General features: G+C 41.9%; 1 protein-coding gene across 2 annotated transcripts in view; it reads left to right on the top strand.

Moving 5' to 3' along the window:
- Positions 1-22,434, top strand: part of RSBN1L (round spermatid basic protein 1 like) — a 43,461-nt gene that overhangs the window by 6,402 nt on the left and 14,625 nt on the right. Inside the window, exons 2-4 of one of the 2 annotated variants that reach the window (XM_072338365.1) lie at positions 4,555-4,668; positions 17,903-18,163; positions 18,482-18,546. In XM_072338365.1, coding sequence (XP_072194466.1) covers positions 4,555-4,668; positions 17,903-18,163; positions 18,482-18,546 — 440 coding nt within the window. Of the gene's footprint in view, positions 1-4,554; positions 4,669-17,902; positions 18,547-22,434 lie in introns of both variants that reach the window. The other variant, XM_072338360.1, reaches the window with a different exon arrangement.

The following is a 22,434-nucleotide window of genomic DNA, read 5'->3' as shown; positions in this document are numbered from 1 at the left end:
AGCACTTTAGGGCACACTGCTGTTGCTGCATTTAGGTTGTGGCTGTGCTGTTTCTATGCCACAACTGTTCTGTGCTTGTTAGTAGACAGTGGCAGAAGCTGCTGCTGTGGCATAATGTGAGCAAGATCACCTGCTCCTTGGAGGCAGTCCCTGAAACGCATCCAGCAAGATGCAAGTTGGGGTTTTGTGGAGCACTGGCTTCCTGGAGTGCAGGATGTCACAGGAAGGTTATTGTAGCAGAAGTAGGCATCGGGCTAATGGGAAATGGCTGTCGGCTGTTCCCTGTTTCAGGATCCCGTGGTGAGCAGCGTGAGGCAATGATCATCCAGCTGGGTTCTCACCATGTGCTTTGCGTGGGCTTCTGGTTGATGTTAAGGTCAAGGCCTTTGGTATGAGTGATGTGCTGCTAAAGCAGGAAGCGTTAGTTCGGGTGTCCAGCAGAAGGACTGCTATTTTCCCAGAGGCTTGTTTTGTTGCTTTTTCTTCTTTTCAATTGGGATCATATATGGTTTATCTTTTTCCCATCACTTCCAAGGTGATGGATGGTATTGGGATTGTCTTCTTCCCCTCAAGGCTCTGCCGTGGTGGTATTTAAGATTGGTTTATTTTCCATTTTCTAAGCAGGCAGAGCAGACTTAGGAGGATTTTTTTAAGATTTATTTTGATTCATTCAGTACCTGAATAATCTTTTGGTTATCCTTTCCCAGAACAACTCTGCTAAAAGAGAGAAAGAGAGCACATAAATCGGCTTAAAGAAAGCTGAGTCTTGTATTGTGAAAATACCTGCTGGAGTGGGAAAGGAGTTGTTAATGTGTAGATACGTTTAGGTGGCTTTGCTTAATGGTAGCCCCCCTGCCAAAATAGGCATTTCTGATGAAATACAATTCATCAGAATTGTAGGTTATAAACCCTTCTGTGGACTTATACTGTATCATAGGGCTCAATTTAAACTTTTATTTAGACTTGAACATCTTCTTGTGCCTCTTTCCTATTTCCCCCCTCCCCCCCCCGAGGGCAGCAACCCTGTGGGAGAAGCTTCCACATCTGTTTGGTCAGTTGTTCTGGTGACGAACTGCTGCCTTTGTGTACTTATCTTGTGTGTAATTTTCTTATCTTAACTGAAGAAAGTGACTGTAGTGTGATGGTTTCTGAAGGAGGAATGTTGACTTGGGCTTCCAGTCTCTGGTACCTCTTCATGTGCTGGTTCTTTTCTCTTTCAGTTCAAGACCTTTCTGTTAAAACTGGTCTTCCCTCTTTGAGTCAAATGATCCCTTCACCTTCCTTTGAACTCAAATGATCTCCTCATTAGCATACGAAAGTTCTTAATTCATTAATTGCCTTTCTGAGTGTTCAGTAATCCATCGTAGTGAGGACAAACCATTCCCCTGGCAGTGCTGTGATGTACAAGGTAGGTGCTGTTGGTACCTGCTGTTCTCTTGTCCCACGTTGCTGCTTTTTGTATTACATTATCACCTGGGGGACTGTCTCACCCTGCTAAATACTGCAGCTCCAGCCTTTTCTTTCTTCCCCTTCCTGCTGTTTGTTAGAAGTGGTATTGGTGGAAGATCATTGCAATTGTGAACAGATAGATGAACAATATGAGGGGTTCCAAGTTCTGTTAACTTGTTCAGTGGAACAAGTTTTGTCTTACTGGTCATTAACTGTACAACATGTAGGTTGTAAATTGCCTAATATTGGGTGGTTAAAAAACCCTTAAAAACCCTTAAAATGTGGTTTTCTTTTAATGTTGTGAAGAGTTTTCTTGTTTCTTGGTTGAGGAAGTGAGATTTGGATTACGTGGTGTACAGCTGTGGGGGGTTGATCCTTTCTGTTGGAGAAGCCACTCGTAGGGCTGCTGTTCTGGGGCATTTTGGAACCTCACAGGGAGCTCCAGCCTGCACTGAACTGTACCACATGTGTTGGGCAGCACCGCATGTTGGCAGGAGTTTGTGTGGAGACTGTGCTTGTGTGTCCTTGTTAGATGCCAGATGTGTATCCTAATCGTGTGTGGACTGTATGCCCTGTTGGGTGCTTTAGGAGTTACTGCAGTATCCTTTGTGGTAAACTGAATCTTAGGGGAATTTGGTTGCATTTCATCTCTGTGTCCCATGGGAAGCTGTGAAATGGGACGTCTGTCACTGTGGAACTTGAGAGCTGTGTGTGAGTTCTGCCAGTCAGACTAGAAAGTATTAATTTTCCTCTGAAGATGTTTGATCTGAAAATTCAGTTCTGAGGGAGGTGATCTGACGGTTTGTACGTGCAGGCTGGGATTCTCAATTGTTTTTACCCTCCCCCACCTGTGCCCTGGTCCTTTGGTAGTACTGTCACTTCTGCAGTGGAATGAGTTGGTTTCAAACCTTCCTCAGCTGCCTTCTGTGCTCCTACAGTCCCCTCAGGTACGGTGTGCTTGTGGCTGTTGCTGGAGGAGGTCACGTTGTTTGTTGTGTCTGGAACTTGCTACCATCATCCCTGCTAATTGCTTTCTAGATCTGAAAATAAAACGAAGATTCTTTGGACGGTTTTGGTTCATTCTCAGTTCTTGCACATTGCTTCTATCAGAACTGCAGGATTCCTCTGCCTGGGATCTCATCACACGCCTACAATAAAGGATTCTTTCAGTCTTTCATTCTCCTTCAACCAGGCTCAGCATTTGTATGTGCTCTTCAATCTCTCTTTGATTTCTAAGTGACAGAAGTCAAGTGTACCTCTTAACAGCTTGCCAATACTGGGAGAAAATCTTGAATTTTTTTTTCCATGATAATGGTAATCCTGGCAGAGCTGAGCACTGATGCAGGCTCTAAATGAAGACAAATCTGCCTCCTTGCAGGAGTGAATGTCTGCTTTCAGCGTGGTAAAATCTGTTGTATAATTTATTGCCTACTTTATAGTTCTGTGTTGCAGGGATTTACAGTTTGGGGGTTTGCCTGTGTGGGGGGGTGGTGGCGATTGGAGAGGAAGATTAATGTGTGGTTCATCTGCTCCTAGGAAATATAGATTTGTGCTGTTGAGGAAAATGTCTGGGTACTGTAGCCTGCTGCACAGATCAGTCTGATTTGGCATCCCCTGTCACGGAACCATTGGAGGCCTGGTCTTGAGCATGGTTGTTTCAGTTACTTAGAACTGAGACCTCCAGATAGTTTGAAACACGGCCACCTTATTCCTTTGTTTTTTGTACCATCAGAGTTTTTCTCTCTCCGCTGCCCGCACTGATCGGTGCGTAGGAGCAGACATGTGTCACTTGCCTTCTCTCTTGGCTTTTTAGTTTTGTTTGTTTTGACTCTGCCCAAACTGCGTTCTTCCTGGCTGCTGGGACATGAGTTCCATAGCTTTGTTAGAAAGCACTTAAGAATGAAAGGTAGGAGTGCTGTGGAGTTGTCATTACAGCATTTGTTTGTGTAGATTACTGTGGAACCCTTACACTTTTTAACTATTGACGTGCTTTATAAATAGTCTGGTTATGTATTGCCTTACAGAACTGAAGGCTTTTGTTTGGTTTTGATAAATATTTCCAGTTTGTTCGTTTTTGAAGATACCTGCTTCTGTTTTCTGTGAATGTGTGGGGTAAAGTAGGTAGGTTTCTCCTGGTATCCGTGTGTTACAAATGCAAGCACCATAAATGGCACATCAGCATTGCCTCTCAGCTGTGTTACTGACAAAGCATTCTGAAACACACCAGCTCTTTTCCTGTGGAGGTTAAAAAGCCCAGTAAAAACCCATAGAGAAGGTACCTGGCTTCTGTCTGAGAAATGAGAACTGCAGTGTTGGCTGTGAGGCTTAAATGCTTCACCTCAAGGGTGATTCTAAAGTCAGCTTGAAAAGATAAGTCCTAGAAAGCTTTTTTTTTTGTGTGGGTCTAGTATTTTCATGTAGAAAACATGCTTAAAGACCTTCCTCACAGCAAAGACATGGAAATGTGGAGAGACTTGGCAATAAAGTAAATGATTAATAACTGCTTGAGTTACATCTTCTATGGAAATATGGATCTTCCGACAAGTAATAAACTGGCATTCCTTTCCATATCAGGTCTGATTCTCTTAGTTGCACCTTCCTGCTGTTAACACGTTATGGGTGTGTCTGGTGGACTTGACAAAGATGTATTTTGTCAGCTGTAAAACCTTTCCTATTTCGAGCTATCTGTGGAAGCCTTAAGTTATGTGAGATTTCTGGTGCATATCCACATCCAGGGAAATAGAAACCCCTCACTTCTCCTGTTCCTAATCTAGTGCGTGTAACTTGAGTTTCCAGAAATAAGAGCTGCATCCAGATGAAAAATAAGAACAGAGGGTAGTATGAGTAAATAAAAGTGGTTGCAAACTGTAGAGCTGACATGCAAGTTGCTGGGTACAGTTCTGACATAATAGGAACAAAACTGGCCTAGGTTCTATAAGCTTATGTTGAATTATTCAACAGATAAATATTAGCTTTTCATAATATAAGTCCTGGGTTTTCTTTGTAACTCCTTTTATCCTCTTAATAGGACTTGCATAATATTAATGCAAATGCACGCGACAAAGCTTGCTGTTCCCACTTAATCATAAAATGTTTGTATTTCAGCTCAAATCAAAGAGAAAATGAAAGAAAGGGAGAAGAAGCAAAAGGAGAAGAAGAAGCACAAAATAATGAATGAAATAAAGAAAGAAAATGGAGAAATCAAGTTATTGCAGAAAGGTAGGTTAAACTGCACAGTGTTTTTCTTTATGGTATCTAAAACCTTTGTAATTGGATCGAGTGCTGAATCTTAATACTGAGATTTTTACTTTAATGTCATTTTCTCAGCATAGCTGCTATAATGCTTGTAATTTAAAACTTTAATTCTAAACTTGTCAACTGTGTTAGGGACTGCAATTAAAAAATAGGACTGTTGCCACAGTGCTTCTTGCACAGTGGTTTCTGAAAGACACCTGAAGGACTGTATGGTTGTTGGTCTCAGCCAACATGGGTTCATAAAAGGAAGGTCCTGTTAACTACCTTAATTTCCTTTTATGACAAAGTCACCCATCTAGTTGACCAAGAGGGGCCAGCTGATGTTATCTTTTGGGCTTTCAGTAAAGCTTTTGATACTGTTTCTCACACTATCCTTCTGGACTTAGTGTCTCCTTCTGCAGCTAGACAAAACCATAATGTGAGCAACTGGCTGACAGGTAGGGCCAAAGGGTATTAGTAAATGGAGTTACATCAGACTGGTGGCCAGTCACTAGTGAGGCACCCTAGGGCTCTGTCTTAGGGCCAGTTCTCTTCAATGCTTTTGTAAGTGACTTGGATGTAGAACTGTAGGGTATTTTGAGTGGGTTTCCTAAGTTGGCAGTAGCTGTTGATTCTGTCGAGGGTAGAGACCTCGCAGGGAGAAATCCTGCTCCTCTCAGCCTCTCTTTCTGTGAGTGATGCTGTGCTCCCATAGAATCTTCCTGGCCCACTGCTGGATTAACTCCAGTATGCCCATGTCAGTCTTGGATTGCTGACCCAGAGTTCTCTGTGACACTCCAGATGTGTTACACCAGAGCTTAGTTAAGTGGAAGATGTATCCGTCAGCCTGGTAGAACTCTTCCTAATTCTGTCCAGGAGGCTGTTAACTGATGGCTGATGGTCAGCTTGTTATTTGTGAGGATCCCCAACTCCTTTCCTGCCAGGCTACTTTTCAGCCAGCTTGTCTTCAGCCTGAACGGGTGCTTGGCTTTATTCTTCAGCTCAGAACGCTACGCTTCCCCATGTTAACTGTGTGAGACTTCTGTTGGCCTGATTCTCTGCAGCCTGTCAGGGTCCCTCTGGCTTGGCAGCACAACCTTCTTGTGCATCAGCTGCTCCCTTCTTCCAGTTTTACGCTGTCTGCAGACCTGCTGAGGAGTGTGCTTTGTCTCATCATCCCCATCATTAATAAAAATGTTGAGTAGTGTTTTCCCAAGGTATCAGCATCTGGGATTCCCTGGTAGTGACTGTCCTTCCACTGATCTCAGTGCTGCAGATTACAACACATTAGTAAAGCCAGTTCTTGATCCATCTCTCGCTTTGTTGAGGCTGTGCTCCGCTGCTGGGATGATGCTTGTTTGAGTAGCTCCACTGTTTTTTTATTTTCAGACTCAGCTTTTGTAGTTTGAAAACAAATTCCTGATAGATCTTTCTGTTATTATACCTGCTGTAGGATTTCATTTCCAACAAGAAAAAATAAAACCCCCAAATCAAAACATTATCTTCAGTGCATTCGTGGACATGCAGTTGTGTAATTACTGTGTCACTGTTCAGAGTATAAACGCAGCTCCAAGTAATTGCATTAGCAACTGACAGCTTATAACCTGTGCCGATCAGATTTCGCAGTATCAGCTTAGACGCTGTGGAATGTTTAAGCTGGTGACTTCCTGTGAAAAGATGCAACTTGTCTTTGTCAGCATGGAAGGAAGTTGGTGGTTGAGATACTGAGCAACGGGTAACTGCCTTAAAAGTGAGAATGCTCAGGTTGTGTTTCTGTCTTACCCTTTCCCACCTGGTGTGCTGAATGGCAATAGAAATAGGGCACGGGTGAGAATTTGCAAAGACAGCAACTCTTGTTACACAGAACTAATAAAAGACACCTAATGAGGGTGTTGTACCTGAAAGGGTTCTCCATTGTTTAAAGTAGGTGGGGAAACAAACAAACGGTGAGCCACAGGGGTTGTATAAGATTACTTTGCTCCCTAGAGCTAGTTGAATAATAGAGTATGTTGTCCTCACACAGGATAGTGCTGTAAGTGGGTTAAATGCCTGGTCTGTGTTTCACAGTCTCCTGATATCTGTTATCAGATATGAATAATATTTTAGGTTTCCTTTAGAAATTGTATAGAAGTGCATTGTAGAGGCGGTGCTTGGTTTTGCTGTGTCTGCGGTGTCCTGCAGAAATGGCTCCTATTAATAAGGGGAATAAAGGAGAGCAGCTGTTACAAAAGCAGGCAGATCCCCTCCACTGGGTTTATATCCTGTTCAGAACAGCAGTTCTGGATATGTCTGTGGGCCTCTTGAGATCTGTCTGGGTGTGCTTAAATGTTCTGCAATGATTGTACAGCATTTCCTGATTCCTTCTGCTGATGTCGCTTTATGTCCTGTGAGCTGAGGGCTAGAGAGCAAAGGCTGACGTGCTTGAAGATGCAACTTGTGTGTGTCTGTGGTCAGCAGCTCCGTGACCTTCTGAAAAGTTAGTAACTCTTTGTCTAAGGATATCTTCTTCCTGGAACAAAAATAAGCTCTAAGTTCTCTTATTCTCAGCTCAGAATTTGCTGCGTGGACTTAAAAGCAAAGGCAGACTTCAGTGCCAGTCTGTGAAGACCACTCATTTTCTCCTTCTAGGTGTTAGGTCCAGATCTTGTCCTAAAAATGTCACTGACTGCCGGCTGAATGCTTTCATTCTTAGGTTGTGAAGGAGGTGTTAGTGTTTTGGTTTTTTTTTCTTTGGCCTTTTATTTGAGACATTCCTTAAGGTGATGGTGGTGATAGGCTATGTAGCTTCAGACAGTTAAACCAGATGTCCAAGATAAAGGTGGCTGGCTTTGTGAGGGAAGTCAGTACTGAAGGTTTGGTGCCTTTTCAGGGAGTTGCTGTCCAAGCTTGATTTGGGTGCTTTGAGCTGCATGCTGGCAAAGTTTGCTGCTACTGTTTGAGAAGCTTAGGGATGTAGGCTGTTCATCTGCCTGAATTTGTGTTGCTGTTTCTGTTGAAAGCAACTTGCCCTAGTTTGGAGAAGGACAACTCTGAAAGGGCTTATTTTTTCAGCTCCTGACTTTCTAAAGGAAACATTTGGCTCTTTCAGTGAGCTTGGTGGCTCTTGTATGCATCTAGAGCTAAACGCTTTTTTGCTCGTTATTTTGCAGTAGCAGGTATGTTTTCTGCAGAAAAAGACTGTGGTTGCTGCTGCTTCTCTCTGTTGTTTTCTGTTTGGAAGAGAGACTTGTGTATTTCTGGAAAAGAAGAAAACCTTGCACAAGCCTATTGTTAAACATTAAGGAAATATAAGCAATTTAATTGTGCTCTTCCAAAAATCTGCATGGGGGGGGGGGAGAGGAACTTCTTAAAAATGGAAATATTTTATAAGGGATTTTTAGATTGCTTTGATGACATGGTTAAGGGCTCCTGGAGGACCTACCTGAAGGGGGGTGGGAGGGAGAAAAAGGCTTATTTGTAAACAGTACCATTTTTTTTCCTTTTAGAACAAAACAAAAAGGCAGCCCTTTACTGATATTTGTTGTTTCTAACAATGCACTAGGAGAAATTGTCAGTGTGTGTCTACGAGGTTAAACGTGTTGGTTCATGGAGTGTCAAAATACAGGGAAGAGCTGAGAATAAACACCTTTATGTTTTGGTATTAAAGTCTGTATGTACAAATTATGTTCAAAAGCTCTTTTTGTTCTGGGAGGAATTACATTTCATTGTACTTTATGAACCTTCTAGATTTTTTTATAGATGGGTTTTGCACAGAAGTGATTATAAAATCTGTATGCATGCGGCCTCCATCTGAGTCATTCTGCCTGCGTTTTTTTCCCACTTGCTATATTTGGTCTTTGTGTTCCTCTACAAATCCTCAAGCGTTTTCCTTATTTAATACACTTGAGTGGATGGGGATGGAAGAGGCTGAGGTAAGAGCACAGGAGATGCAGCCCACCACAGTCTGTATGCAGCAAGTTGCCAACTTCTACCTATAAAATAGATGCACGCAGAGTAAGACATGTAAAATAACAGGTATGGAATGTGTGATGAGATCATCTGAGAGCAGAGCTCTCGTTCCTGCAGGCCTTAGACATTTTTCAGAGAGAATGCACGTGCTTACCTCATGTTGCTCAGTAGATTGCTGTTCTGATGTTTTATGCAGACATCTTTGCTTCCACTTGCCCTTTGTTCCTCCCCTCTTTGCCTGATTGCCTTGTTTCTACTGCTGAAGTTGTTGCTGCCTGTGTTACTTCTGCTTAGCTAATGCCTTCTGTTGGCATGGATTGCTGGGAGCCCGAGTGGGTCCAACAGTGCTGGACTTGGGTGATCCTTGCTGTGGTACAGGGTGACACCATGGCAGCAGCTGTCAGCTGGAGGAATAGGAAAACTGCTCTGGCATTGTAGGAGGGGGGAAGAAAATCCATCAGAAAAAAACAACACAAGCACCGTGCTTCTGTCTGTGGAACCTGTGCATGCTGACAAGTTCTTTGTGTAATTTATTTGATTGAAAAATATCCAAATAATTTGTCTGAAGGGTGTAAGTATGAATCGCAGACCAGTGACGATAGGCTGTGGGAATAATGCGCACATGTATCACCGTGAAGTAATCTTAATTTTTTTTAATGATTCTATTTCAAATACAAGGAATTCAAAGGCAATATTTGCAAGAAAATTGCAGTGCTGTCATACCTATGGAAAGCTCTTCCTTTGAGAGCTGTGCTTCTGCCCTCAGGCTTTTGCTAGTAAATTGTTTTGGTTAACTTGTGAGGTGAGTGGGTGCAGAATGGATGCACACAATACAATCACAGGCAAAAGGCAAACATTCTGTAGGTGTGAAGTGGGCTTCCTTTCTGGAGCTACTGGAGAGGGCCCGATGTAGGGCCATAAAGACTCATTAATCACTGGACTGGAGCACTTCTGAGGACAGGCTTAGGGATGTGCAGCCTGGGGTGGAGGAGGCTCAGAGGGATCCTAAATATCTGAAGGGGAGTGAAAATGAGCTGGGGCCAGGCTCTTGTCAGTGGTGCCCAGTGCTGGGACACGAGGCAGTGGGCACAAATTGAAACACAAGAGGTGCCATCTGAACTCCAGGCAGCACTGCTGTGCTGTGCAGGGGGCTGAGCATTGGCACAGCTGCCTGGAGGCTGTGGATCTCCTCCTTGGAGATATCCAGATGGCGTCTGGCCATGGCCCTGTGCACCCTGCTCTGGGTGTCCCTGCTGGGGCACAGGTTGGACAGAGGGACACAGAGCTTCCTGTCAGCCTTAGCCACTCTGTTTCTGTGGTTATAATTCTTATTAGATTTTTATTAGATTTATACAGATTAATTAAAATATTTTCTTCTCTGAACTGGCCAAAATCTGCAAGAGGTCTGGTGTGGTTTACGCTGCCTCCTCTGAAAGTGTGCTGCCTTTTTCCATAGCAGGGTGAAGGAAGTGTGTATGCTTCCTGTGCTTCTGGAAGTAAAAGGCTTCATTGACTTCAGGTAATGAAATCAGCACTTCCCACTCCATACTGTATTTTCAAAATCCAGATGTGAAGTTGTACAGAACTGTGTCATTATTACCAGTGGTAATTTTTGTTGTTCTTATTTTTCTATTTGAAGGGGCAGTACTTCCAATAACACTCCTGCTCTCTAGGGCTGCGTGTTTTATTTATTGACATGTTAATGAAAGGGGTCTTAGCTACTCCTGTTCTTTGCTGTTTTTTTGTTGCCTATGTCCGTGAGACTTAAACTGTCTGGAAGACAAGGGGTAATTCATCTTTCTGTGGCTCAAAGTGGAGTTTCTGTGCTTATTCTTTGAAGACACATTCTGAAGAGGTGGAGTGGAGCTTGATTCCGTACAGGAGCTTGATTTCTGTATGTCAGTATCTTATGCCGTTCTCACTGCAACTCAGACCTAAGGTGCTTGAGCCGTGTACCTGACTGGCCACGTGACGCTGTGGAAGGAAAGGAAAACCCATTAGTGAGTGTCCTTCTTACCTGTCCCCCTACTGGAGAGTAGTAGGCAGAATTTCTTGATGGTGCTGAAGTAGGAGATGGTTGGTACAGCATCAAAGACTTAAGTAATGTTTTGCAGCTGTGACAGGAGTACTCAGGCTGATGTTGAATTGCAGAACAAGTAGTATACCAGCAACTGATTCATACTTTTTGTGCCTGCTAAAGGGAGGAGTCAGAAGACTCAGTGTTCCTGTCTTTGAGTTAAATTGGAGAAAAAAATATGGAAAGAATGGTCCCTTTGAGGCTCTTCTTCACTGGTGTGTTTTTCCTTTGTGTGGTCTCCCACCAAGTGCTCTGTTCAGTTTTGGTGACTGAGTTCTCCCGAAGTGGGGAAGTGAGAACTGACTTCAGTAGCTGCCTGCAGTTATGAATGGTTATTCCTTGCTGCTGCCAGCAGTCAGCTGGAAGGCTGTGGGGATAAAGGAGCAACTTAGCGTTATTATTGATGTCTTCTGAAACTTCTGATGTACTCCCTACACTGCTAATAATTTTGAGGGCTGTAAGCTCAAAGTTGAAACAATTGGGTGAAATAAGAGCTTTGTGGCTTCTGCTAATGTGCAGTGTTAGATCAAATACATCTGTGGACAAAACAAAATACTTTAGGTAACTTTGGAGTTCTTTTACTTATACAAGCTTGCATTTGGAAGGAATTAATCTGCGGTTACCAAAGTTGAGGCTGTTTATTGTCATGTTAAATTACAAACTAGTGCTGTGTAATAATAATGGTGCATTGGAATATTTGTAAAATTCCAAAGTTTTGGACCTCAATCCAGCCAATAGATCCTGTGCTGCGTGTGCCAGGGATGATGTGGCTCTGCAGTAAGTACGGTTTAAGCAACCTTGAGAGAGAAACTTCCTGGGCAGGTATTCGTGGTGGGTTCATATAATCACAGAATGACAAGGTTGGAAATGACCTACAAGATCATGCAGTCTAACCATTACTGTTGCTACCACAAGCCGCTAAACGATATCTCGTACCTCCTGGTCCAGATGACTCTTGAGATGCCAGGATTGGCAGCTCCACCAACTGCTCTGGGCAGCCATTCCAGTGCCTGACCACACTCTGAGAGAAAAAGTTTTTCCTTACGTCTAATCTAAACTTCCTCTGGTGCAGCTTGCGGCCATTTCCTCGGGTCCTGTTTGTTGCCTGGGAGAAGAGGCCAAGCCCCTCCTTATCACAGCCTCCCTTCAGGAAGTTGCAGAGTGCAATGAGGTCTCCCCTGAGCCTCCTCTTCTCCAAGCTAAACAACCCCAGCTCCTTGAGCAGCTCCTCATAAGCCTTGTGCTCCAGACCCCTCACCAGTTTTGTTGCCCTTCTCTGGATTAGTGCTGATTGTCCAACATTTGTAGCGTGTTAGGCCTGATCTGCATGGAAGGCGGTTAAGAATTGTCCAGAGGGAGTTGTGTTATTTCTGAGTACGTGCATGCATGAGAAGAATGAAAATCTGTATTCATTCATTGACAGTTGAAGTTCTATAACTCTGTAATCATGCAGATATTGTTAGCCAAGCAGTAGCACAACAATAAAATGTAATTTTCTTTGATCTTTTGTCCCCCAGGGAAGTGTGAGCTCAGTCTGCTTCTTAACACCAGGTCAAGGGGAAGGGTTCTCTAAACATCTGATGGCACTGAGCTTTTCCTTCCTTTTTATTGCTTGTTGCTGGAGTCCCAGAGGATTTCTGTGACTCACCTTAAATAAGAAAAAGGCTTTTTTAAACACAGATTAAGATTGTGACTTCTTTCTTATGTTTCTGAATCATTGTCAACAGTTTACAGACCAGTGAGTTCCATGATGAATAGGGCAGAGGGATTTCACCAAATCTGTGCCTCTGGAAAAGGGAAACAGGGGACCCCAAAATAATTAAAAGCAGCGGCAACAAGCTGAGGAGAAACAAAGTAATTTTACAAAGTATGGTATCAGAATGTAAGATAACACACTATAATACAATATAATTAGAACTGAAGCTAATAAATATAATGAAGGAGTATCTGAAAGCTGTAGGACTTACGGTAACACTGAAGTGATGGGCAGCAGTGAGGAGAGGCAAAGGAGAAGTGAGCAAAGAAGAACCAAAGAGCCTGATCAGGTGACCTTGCTAGGAGTTCTACCTCTTCTCTGACCACAAAGCCCCCTGAGGAATGTAGTTCTTCCAGGCAGGTACCTGGAACTGGAGCATTACTACTTTAACTCCCAGTGCACTACGTGATGTTACGATGTGGAATACCAGTAACCAAAAATCATAAAACCGTGACAATCATACAAGTAGAAAGAGCATTTTGTTCATAGGTGCTTGCTTAATGCATCTCAGAGCACAGAGACAAGTAGCTGTCATGCAATTCAAAGTGTCCACTAGCTCAGTTGATGCTGGATTCTTGCAGTTCTGTGTTTATGTATGTATGTACACATATGTTGTGATTGCTGGAGAGGACTGAAACACCTGTTTTGAAAGCTTTGGATTGTGAATTACTGCCTCAGTAGTACTTAGCTGAGAAGTGAAATAAACGATCTTGCATCAAGTACTGCATTCATATTGCTTAAACCAAAGGTAGTTTGGATATGTCAGTGTTAGTGCAGAGATCTTCATTTTGCCTTTTGCATTGCTTTCTTATGTTTTCACCAAATTCTAGGCCGTCTGCTGTGAGACAACTTCTCTAGCATCCTAGGGAAGAGACACTGTGTGTATGCAGCTCTTTTTCATGGCAGCTTTCCTCCAAGTGTGAAAGCAGCACTATAGGGTTTGGAAGAAGCAACGCATTTTGCTTTACAGCACTTACATATATGCAACAGTGGAGTGACTGAATGGATGTGGTTCTGCTCCTCTCAATAGATAATGCAGAAGAATAAGATGGAAGCACTATATTGGGTGCTGCTGATAGGAATTGTGGTATTTCAGCAAACCGATTCCTGTCACTGTTGAAGTCTGTAACTTCTGAGCAGCTATAAACACCTACTTCAGAGCCTGTGTTTGAAGTTCAGCAGAGCAGAAGCCTGAGGCTAAAAGGCTGCTGCATTCTTCTTTGAAATTCTGTTCGGGTTTTGCTAAAGAATCTTACTTCTAGAAGTCATTGCTTTCCATGTGGTGTTTATATTCCTCAGGAAAATGTCAGCTGTGTGCTATAATAACTGAATACAAGTACTCTAAAGGTGGGTATAAGTAGATGTCAAGACAGTATTAATAACGGGCACAGTGCTGTAGTAGGTGAAAGAAGGAATTTCCATCCAAGAAACTACAGTTAAATGTACGACTTAAAATAAACAAGACTTAAGAATCTGAATCTTTGCAGTGAGGTTTGCTAGGAACGTCTTACCTTTTCTATGTGTGTTGAGGCAGAATTGTGTGTATGGGGTTTCTTCTACTTAAAGGCAGCCTCTTTCAAGGCCTGGAGAGGGCAGGTGAAGGTGGGGGGGGGGTGGACAGCCTACCCCAGCAGATCAGATTGCTACTGGCAGGAGCTGGTTCTGCTGCTCCTTCCCTCATTGCATGCTGTCACTGTTTTCAGTGCTTTAGCTCCAGTTGGCAACACCAGGAACCAGTTCTGTTCACTGATGTACAGCAGACAAACAAATAGTTTTCTGCTGAGCCGTTAAGTCGAGTCAATTGTTTTGCAGTCAGATGAGCATCAGTCAGTACAAGGAAGAGGTGCTGTGGAATTGTGTGCCAGGAACAGTGGGAAAGAGATGAGCGGGGAGTTGGGCTCTACTTATCCATGGCCATGAGCCATGCTCAGCTATGTTATGCATCCATATTTGAAGGCTGAACAAATAACTGAGAATCTGACAGTTTTCTCATCTGCCAGTGTTCAGTTTATAATATAAAAATCTTTCTCTGAGAAATGTGACATCTGGTGTATCAGACTGGTGCACACTCTAAAAATAATGTTTCCTATGTGCATCACTGCTACCAGTATGAAAATAAAATAGAGCTCTTAACAGAATTGCAGTCTTGTGTAGGCAGTAGCTTAAGCCTGTGTGAATTTGAGGGAGGCTCAAAACAGCAAAGCAGCTTTTCAAGTAAGGCTGTCTTTCATTTTCTGCTTGAAGTGCCTTTGGAGAGGTAGGTTTTAGCTTTGTTGGTACGCAGGTTTTTCAGATGTGTTTGATTCTGCAATTATTTGGAGTCCTATCTGAAGTTCTCTTTCTTGTGACTTTTGTGTCTCAAGGTCTTTTTCCTGTCCATTGGCGTTGTTAATGCACGCTCTTGAAGAGTGCATTCATACATTGTCTCCCAAGGATGGAGGCGATCATTTCCATTTCTTTCTTTCAGTAGCTCAAGCAGCACTTCAGGCGGCTCTGTGACTTCCCATCAGAGTTGTTCTGGTGGGTTTTTATTACAGCTGTTTGATCTTTCTGTGCCTGTTGCTCTCTTGGTTTTCAGTTATTTCAGAATTGAAAATGGCTTCAGTAAAAGATCTGTGGGAGAAGAGGTGTTTGGAGATGAGAGGTTGCCAGCAAGTATTTATTTGGCTCAGTATTTTTGTTACCTGGGTAAGCATGTACAGCTGAACTTTTAGTACTTGATGTGTATAAGACAAACTGCAATCTGTGAGCAAAAGTGAAACAAACAAACAAAGCCAATGAGTCACCAACTAAAAAACTTGCAAAAAAAACCCACCCCAAACAAAATAACCCTCCCCCCACCCCTCAAAAAAAAGCAACCACAACAAAAACAACCCCCCAACAGAAACCCGGTCTATATTGTTACTGTATTTGTACTCAAACTGAACAGAACGTCTCCCTTAAAGCTGGAAGGGCAGTTGTGTTGGATACCAGGTTTAAAAAGAAAAATGTCTTGTGGTTGGGTGTTTTCTTTCCTTCTGGAAGCTTCATGGCAATGGTATGAAAACAAACCCGGGGAATGATAGATGTTCTTCGTGTCAAAAATGCCTTAGTGCGTGTAATCCCTCCTAAGAAGGTTTAGAGTACTTAAGTAGGTGTAAACCAAGTTAACTAAACTTGTTTTTACAGCTGGATTGACTGCAGACCTTTTTGGATACGTTTAGACCAAGTTCTTAAGTTTGGTAATTTATTAACTTACTGGCTTACATTCAAGCTATCTAACTTTAGTTGTGTATGTTAAGTCGATGTTTGCTTTTAGAGTGTTTTAAAGGCACTGCTGCTGTTAAGGTCTTACTTACCTAATTTACGTGCTGTTTTGTAACCTGAGAAGTTTCTATTTTGTCATTCATTCGTTCAGCTGCCACCCCTAGCTCTACCTTGCTCCAGCATTCAGTGTTCAAATTCCATACTTTCTATATGCAGATAGCAGCACTGTATGGAAGAATTGGACTTGAAGTATCCTCCAGTGTAGCAATGAATGTTGTTGTTTAGAATGATGTAAATTAAAAAGAGTAAGTCCAAGCATTTGAAATAGCAGCACTTTTTGGATACTCTCTTACGGTGTGTTGTTGCAGTCAGGTTGAGGGAGAACGCCTAATTCTGTAGTCTGTGTTCTGAGGTTTTGGTTTAGACTTTATGATACGTAGTATGGAACTGTCCTTTTGTCACAGGCCACTGAGTTATTTTCCTCACCTGAAGGTAGTGCCATAATGACACCAGTGCAGTATTATAATGTGGGTTGGTGTTTGTCAGGTGATGATGCTTCCCTCAGGTACCTTGGCATCCTCAATGAGTTATTGTTTACTCCTGTAAGGATTAGGTAGCTGGTTGCACGTGTATCTTTCCTTCCTGGTCTTCCCATGCCAATTTAAAAAGTGTTGAGGCAGAAGATGTTAACAAAGAAGTAGAGACTTGCATCTGTTGCAAAGGTCTATGCTGTTTTTACATTAAATGTAGTCTAAAGGAAGGACAGATTTTCATGAGCATCCTGTGCCTTCTGGCAGTTGAATGTGGTTAGCTAAAAATGAGATTGTGCTCGTAGTTTGCTACATTAAATCAGATTTAGCTGGGAGTCTTTGTAGCTCTTAACTGTGTGGATTAGGTTAAGAAATCCTGGAGCCCACTTCCTTGTTTAGGCTAAGTAAGCAGCGAGTGACCTCGGGGCATTTCTTCCCACTACAAGATGAGAAAATAGAAGATAGGGAGATAACGAGCTTGCTGCCTGCACTTCAGAAATCCCGGAGGCATTTGTAACTGCTGTTGCAAACCTCAAGAAACTGAGGCAGTGGCTTAATTGCTGCTGCTTCTTTCCAGTATCTGGTTAAGCTCCAGTTCCAGACCTTTTAATTACCAGCAAGAATGTGTGATTCCATTCGCCAGAAGTTGCGATCTTTTTACTTTTTCTTTTTAAGGACTATTTTGTAAACTACTTGAACTGAGGATTAGTCTACTGCAATATAGTTTGGCTTGAAAATTAGTATGCTACCTAACATTGGCAAATTTGAGGTTACTTAGAAATTGTGTATTTCATTGCAAGACTTCTCTAAACTTCTGTTTCTGAACATGCTTATTTGGAATCGCTGATCGTGAATGCAACATGTGCAGTAATTGGATTCTGTCAAATCATGGTGAGAGATTGTATCAAATGCTTCATTACACTACCCTGAAGTACGGACATTTTTGGGTTATCCCACTTATTCCTACTGTTGGCACCCCCACCCATAAATACTGTGAGAATAACACTTACAGACAGGATGTTTATCTTCAGTATTGCTTGAACTTGATGTCTACTAATGACTACTTGCATGCACAAATGTGCCCTTACATCTTATTTTCGATTTAGCTTGCATATTATGTAAACTTCAGTGTTATGAGGTCTTTATTTTTAAGAAAGCACGTGATCAGTTTTTGATGTTTCCACGTGTATTTCAACCAAATCCTATTTTGTTTCTGGAAGAACACCATGTAAAACCATCTGACAAGGTAGGTCGTAGCAGCAGTATTTGTAAGCAGCTTGCTGGTGGTTGATATTCACTGACTGTAAATCTCTTGTTTGGCAACGTTTATTGACAGCTGTTGTGCAACTGATCTAACTTTCTGGTTTAGTAGTTGCTGAGGACCAGTTAGACAGTATGGTTGTGGTCCGTGACCAATTATGAGAGTAGACCTAGAAATCCTTCTACTTTTTTGCTTTCTTTTTCCTCCCCTGTATGTTAGTGAGCAGTTGTAGCCTGATTGTGGTGGTTGTCCCTAATAGTCATTTTCATTAAGATGCACATTTTGGGATGCTTGGTGTTGACCTCTCTGTGTACCTTAATGTTTTGATAACTTAATCCCGATCTCTGCATAAGTATTCTCTATCTGAAGGTGCTTACAAGGTCTTTTTTTTCTTTTGACAGCTGGGAAGGAGAAACCAAAAACGAATGCAGAAGAGCTACAGATAAAAAAGGTTAAGAAGAAAAAGAAAAAGAAACATAAAGAGAATGAGAAGAGGAAGCGTCCAAAAATGTACAGCAAATCCATTCAGACTATCTGCTCAGGACTGGTTTCTGATGTTGAGGATCAGGAAGCCAAAGGCATCATAGATGATCATCTTAAGGATTTCAGTGGGAAAAATATGGATCCCAAGAAGGACTGTGAGTCCAAGATACCAGAGAACAGTGAGTTTCCATTTGTCTCGTTAAAGGAGCCACGGGTTCAAAATAAACTCAAAAGGTTGGACACATTGGAGTTCAAACAGCTGATTCATATTGAGCACCAGCCTAACGGAGGTGCATCAGTTATCCATGCCTACAGTAATGAACTCTCCCACTTATCTCCTGTGGAGATGGAGAGATTTGCAGAAGAGTTTGTGGGTCTGGTTTTTAGTGAAAATGAAAACTGTGCAGCTTACTATGTAATGGGTATTGTTCATGGGGCAGCTACTTATTTACCTGACTTTTTAGACTACTTTTCATTTAATTTTCCCAATTCACCAGTGAAAATGGAGATTTTGGGAAAGAAAGATATAGAGACAACGACTATGTCAAATTTTCATGCTCAGGTAAGAGGTTATATATTTTACTTTCTAAAGTCATATAATGGTTTCAAACAACTGTGAATGGATTTGCTTAGAATACAGTCACCATCTAGCTGTGCTGTGTGGGTGAAACAAGACTAGAAGCAAGGTTGTTCTTTGTTAGTTCTGCAGCGTTAGGGAGCTTATTAACTGAGGAGAAGTTGCGTTTCATGTGGGAGGGAAAATGTTTGTATGCACGTGTTTGTAGGTTTCTTTGGATTTGTCACTGTCTGAAGCCTAACTGAGTTTTGGAGGGCTGAAGTGATTTAGCTGTAGCTCTCTGGGCATCTAAACTGTAGCTTTTCTATATGAGCTTCTCAGTTAAAATGAAAGTACTTTAAGACATCAGAATGACGTCACTCATAAAACCTTTGTAGGGAACGCTTAAGTAATTTCACATGTAGTTTGAGTCTTCTAAATCTGTTCGTAAAGGGGAACTTGACAGTGGTTCATATAGCTATTAATTTGATCCTTCTTGGTTGCGTTTGCCCTCAGTTAGTTGTATTCCCTTGAAAGCAGTTAAACTGTGTGGCAAAATGGCAGGCATCTTCTAAATCAATTTCTTTCTGTTTTCATTTTCAGGGAGAGATGACTGTATAGTCTCATAACAGTAACTACTGGTTAAATGCCACCTCTGCTATTTATGACTTGCTGTAGATGACACAAATACTCTGTATGCAACAGTGATGTATTTCAGGTCCTGTAAGTTTAGGAAAAGAAGTACTTTCCTAGATTGCAGCCTTGGTGATGAAAGTATTGTGTAAAGCTCTTAGTGATAACCTGGTACTATTGTGAAGATACTCAGTCCAATTTTCTGCCTGCATCAACTTCAGATCATAGTTAACTGTTTAACTTGCTTCAAAATAGTTTCCTGCTTGTGAATATTAAATGTTACTTGAGACATTTATTAACTATTTTAGTGTTATTTAGACTGCTATGAGGAGCTTGAATGTGAGTCACACTGATTTTTAAAGAGAGATGCTTTTGTTTTCACTACGTAAATATTTGTATGGAATGCTGCTGAAAAATGTCATTCGTGTCACCTGCAAGTGTGTGTAGAACTGAATTGTTGCTGCAAGGGAATGCTTGTGGCCCTGGCTTAAAGAAAAGAAACAAACAAAAAACCCATCCGCTGCCACAGAATGCGAATGTTGTGTAAATCCACTACGATGTTCCTGAGTTTCACCAACAAAGCAATGGTTCTGTTTACACGATGTTTTGTGGGAGCTCCCTGGAGCTGTTCTGTCTGATGCCATTTCACATAAGGAAGCTGGATCTGTATTTGTGCTCTCTTGGGCAGCATTAATGGAAACATAACCGTGTGCTAATATCCATCTTAAAGACGTACTTAAGAAATGCCTGGACTTGATTTGTGTGAATTATAATGGAACTATGTTACTGGTTAATTTGATGTTACAATAGTAATATGCACAGCTCAATCAGTTCTGTGTTTGAGACTGTTTTCCTGTGAGTGAAGGAGGAACAGGAAATTTAGTAGCTTCTTTCATCTGAACTTTACATTGTAGTGTTCAAGTCATTGACACCGTAGTGTTGAAGTGCACATTTTACTTGTCTGGAGGTTTAGTTCTGCTATCTTCCGTTTGTTTTCTCTGCTTTTCAGCAAGTCTTTGTAGCTTTTTATCACTTGTCAGGATTTAGTTGCGTGACAGAATGCTTGGCTCCTGTTACAGTTTTGCTCACATAAAGGGTTTTGTGTGTATGAATAATGTATATATGCGTATGCCAGACTTCTTCATAGTCTTTTACACAGCATTACTCTTACCTGGAATACAATGGTCAGTACCTTGGTTGCCTAGGTAATGATTCTATTTTTCCTTACTGCCATTACTTTAAAATCTTCTGTCTGCCTACATTCTCCGCGTTACCAGGTGATTTGCTGCAGCTTAGGCTTCCTTAGCTCAGTGTTTCCTTTCTGACTGGAGCCAGGATCAAAGGGAAAGAGTATGGGAACATAACAGCCAATAGTGGTACTGTGCCACAGAGCTCACCCTGCACAGGTACCAGAGGGCCTTTTCAGATCTGAGGACTATGAGTTGTGGTTCTGTCCTCCAGCTGTACTTTTGTCGTATGAGTCTCATTCATTAGTATCAGCTACCTCTTCTTTTCAGTTTTCTGTGTCTGAATTGTAAAAGAAGTACTACGTGATCACGTAACTTGTTCTATTTTTTGGGGTGCAGTTTGACACTATTTTCCCTTCTTGCTGAATTCTTTGTTGAACTTGAAGAGATGAAGTGTTGTTGTACTGTATTTCATTGAAATTTGAATGTAGTTTCTCTTCCTGTTTTACAAAAGCTCTGTACTTGTGTTATGTGGTGTTCTGAGCTGCCTGTACAAGGTGAGTGGATTTCTGATGCCCAGGTAGGAACTTAGTGTATCTGGTTTGCTTTGAATATGTCTCAACCTTCTTCAGTATTAAACTGAGCTGCACTGTTAATTTAAACTAAAACACTGAAATGAGGCTGACATTAGTGGGTGAAGTTCTTTGGTTGTTTTTGAGACCTTTTTGTGATGTGTGTAACCAGTCTGACAAACCTGACATATATTTAGAGAGACTGAAGTGTATGAAAAGAATAATCCAGAGAAGGAGGAATGAGTTAAGCCTGGAGCAGAAGCATCAGAGTGGTGTATCAGAGGTGACTTCAGTTTTTTGCCTTTCTTTCATTACTACCCAGTAAGCCTCAACCCTGTTTTATTGATTTCTTTTTCCCCTGTGTCAAATAGAAGTGATGTCTTTTCTCCTGCTGGGAGATTAGAAACGGGGTGAAGCTTGTGAGACAAGTCGCAGTAGGCGCAGGAGAGGGAGGTTTGAGTTGGGGTTGGTTCTGTCTCATTGTAATGAGCTGTTAAATTTAAGAGAGAAAGAAACTGGGGAGTTGTCCATCGCCCATCTCAGGTCTGTACTTAAGCACTGCTAAATAAATCCTTTGTTGTTGTTGTTAATATAACAGTTATATTGTGAAGCATTTCTGAGGCTTGACGACTCTGTAACTAGGCAAAATGAATTAGTTTGGATATCCACCCCTGGATTCCTTCATCCTTGTACACTGATAGCTGCATCAGTTACCCAATAGCTTTGAATCTTGTCAAGTCCTTAGGCGCATTATGAAGAGTGCTCCTAAATGATCAGCTTTTGCCACCCGCTTGGAGCTTATGTCACTTGAAATAAGCTTGGTAGTGTAGTTGAGGCGAATTACTTAAGGTTTTGAAACCATGGCTGTGTCCTGGTGTTGGGTGGGTGTAAACTTTGTGTCCCGCTAAAACCTCAGAGCTCACACTTCATGTTTAATTGTAGCAGTGCTCACTGGGTTGACTTATTTATTTTCCTGCTCTTCAGTCTGGTTGGAGAGAAAACATCATTTGTGCAGGTAGAAGAAATCCATTACAATACAAAACAGTTCCTGTGCTTCAAGGCAAGACTTGACTGTTTGAAGCCTTATCTGACAAGTGCTTATCTGATGTGCTTGCTGAGATATCTAGGTGATTCCATGCTTCCCAAGGGAACCTGGTGAACAATCTTCTTTTCTTGTTTGTCCTCTTACCTTAATGCTCCCTATAGTCCTTTTATTTGTATCAGCAGTGACAAGACAGCCACCACATGCCTTTCTTTTAGTGTTTTCCAAGTTTGACACCTTATATCCTTAACTGTGATACAGTCTTACTGCTCCCTCTTTACACTCTCTTCTGTCAGTCCTTCTTTTCAGTATTCAATTTACAAAGAAGCCAAACAAAACAGCAGTATCTACCCGGTGTGTTACTGTTGTAAAGGAGCATGAGGGGATTGCTTCAAGTGGCTGCAAGTGATTGCTCTTGGCTGTTTATTCCTGCCTTTTGCAGAGTAGCAGCTCTTGCAAA

Source organism: Excalfactoria chinensis, chromosome 1 (assembly GCF_039878825.1).
Source record: "Excalfactoria chinensis isolate bCotChi1 chromosome 1, bCotChi1.hap2, whole genome shotgun sequence".
In the NCBI taxonomy this organism is placed as follows: Eukaryota; Metazoa; Chordata; class Aves; order Galliformes; family Phasianidae; genus Excalfactoria; species Excalfactoria chinensis.
Note: the sequence above shows the minus strand (reverse complement) of the source record. Positions and strands in the feature narration are given on the sequence as shown.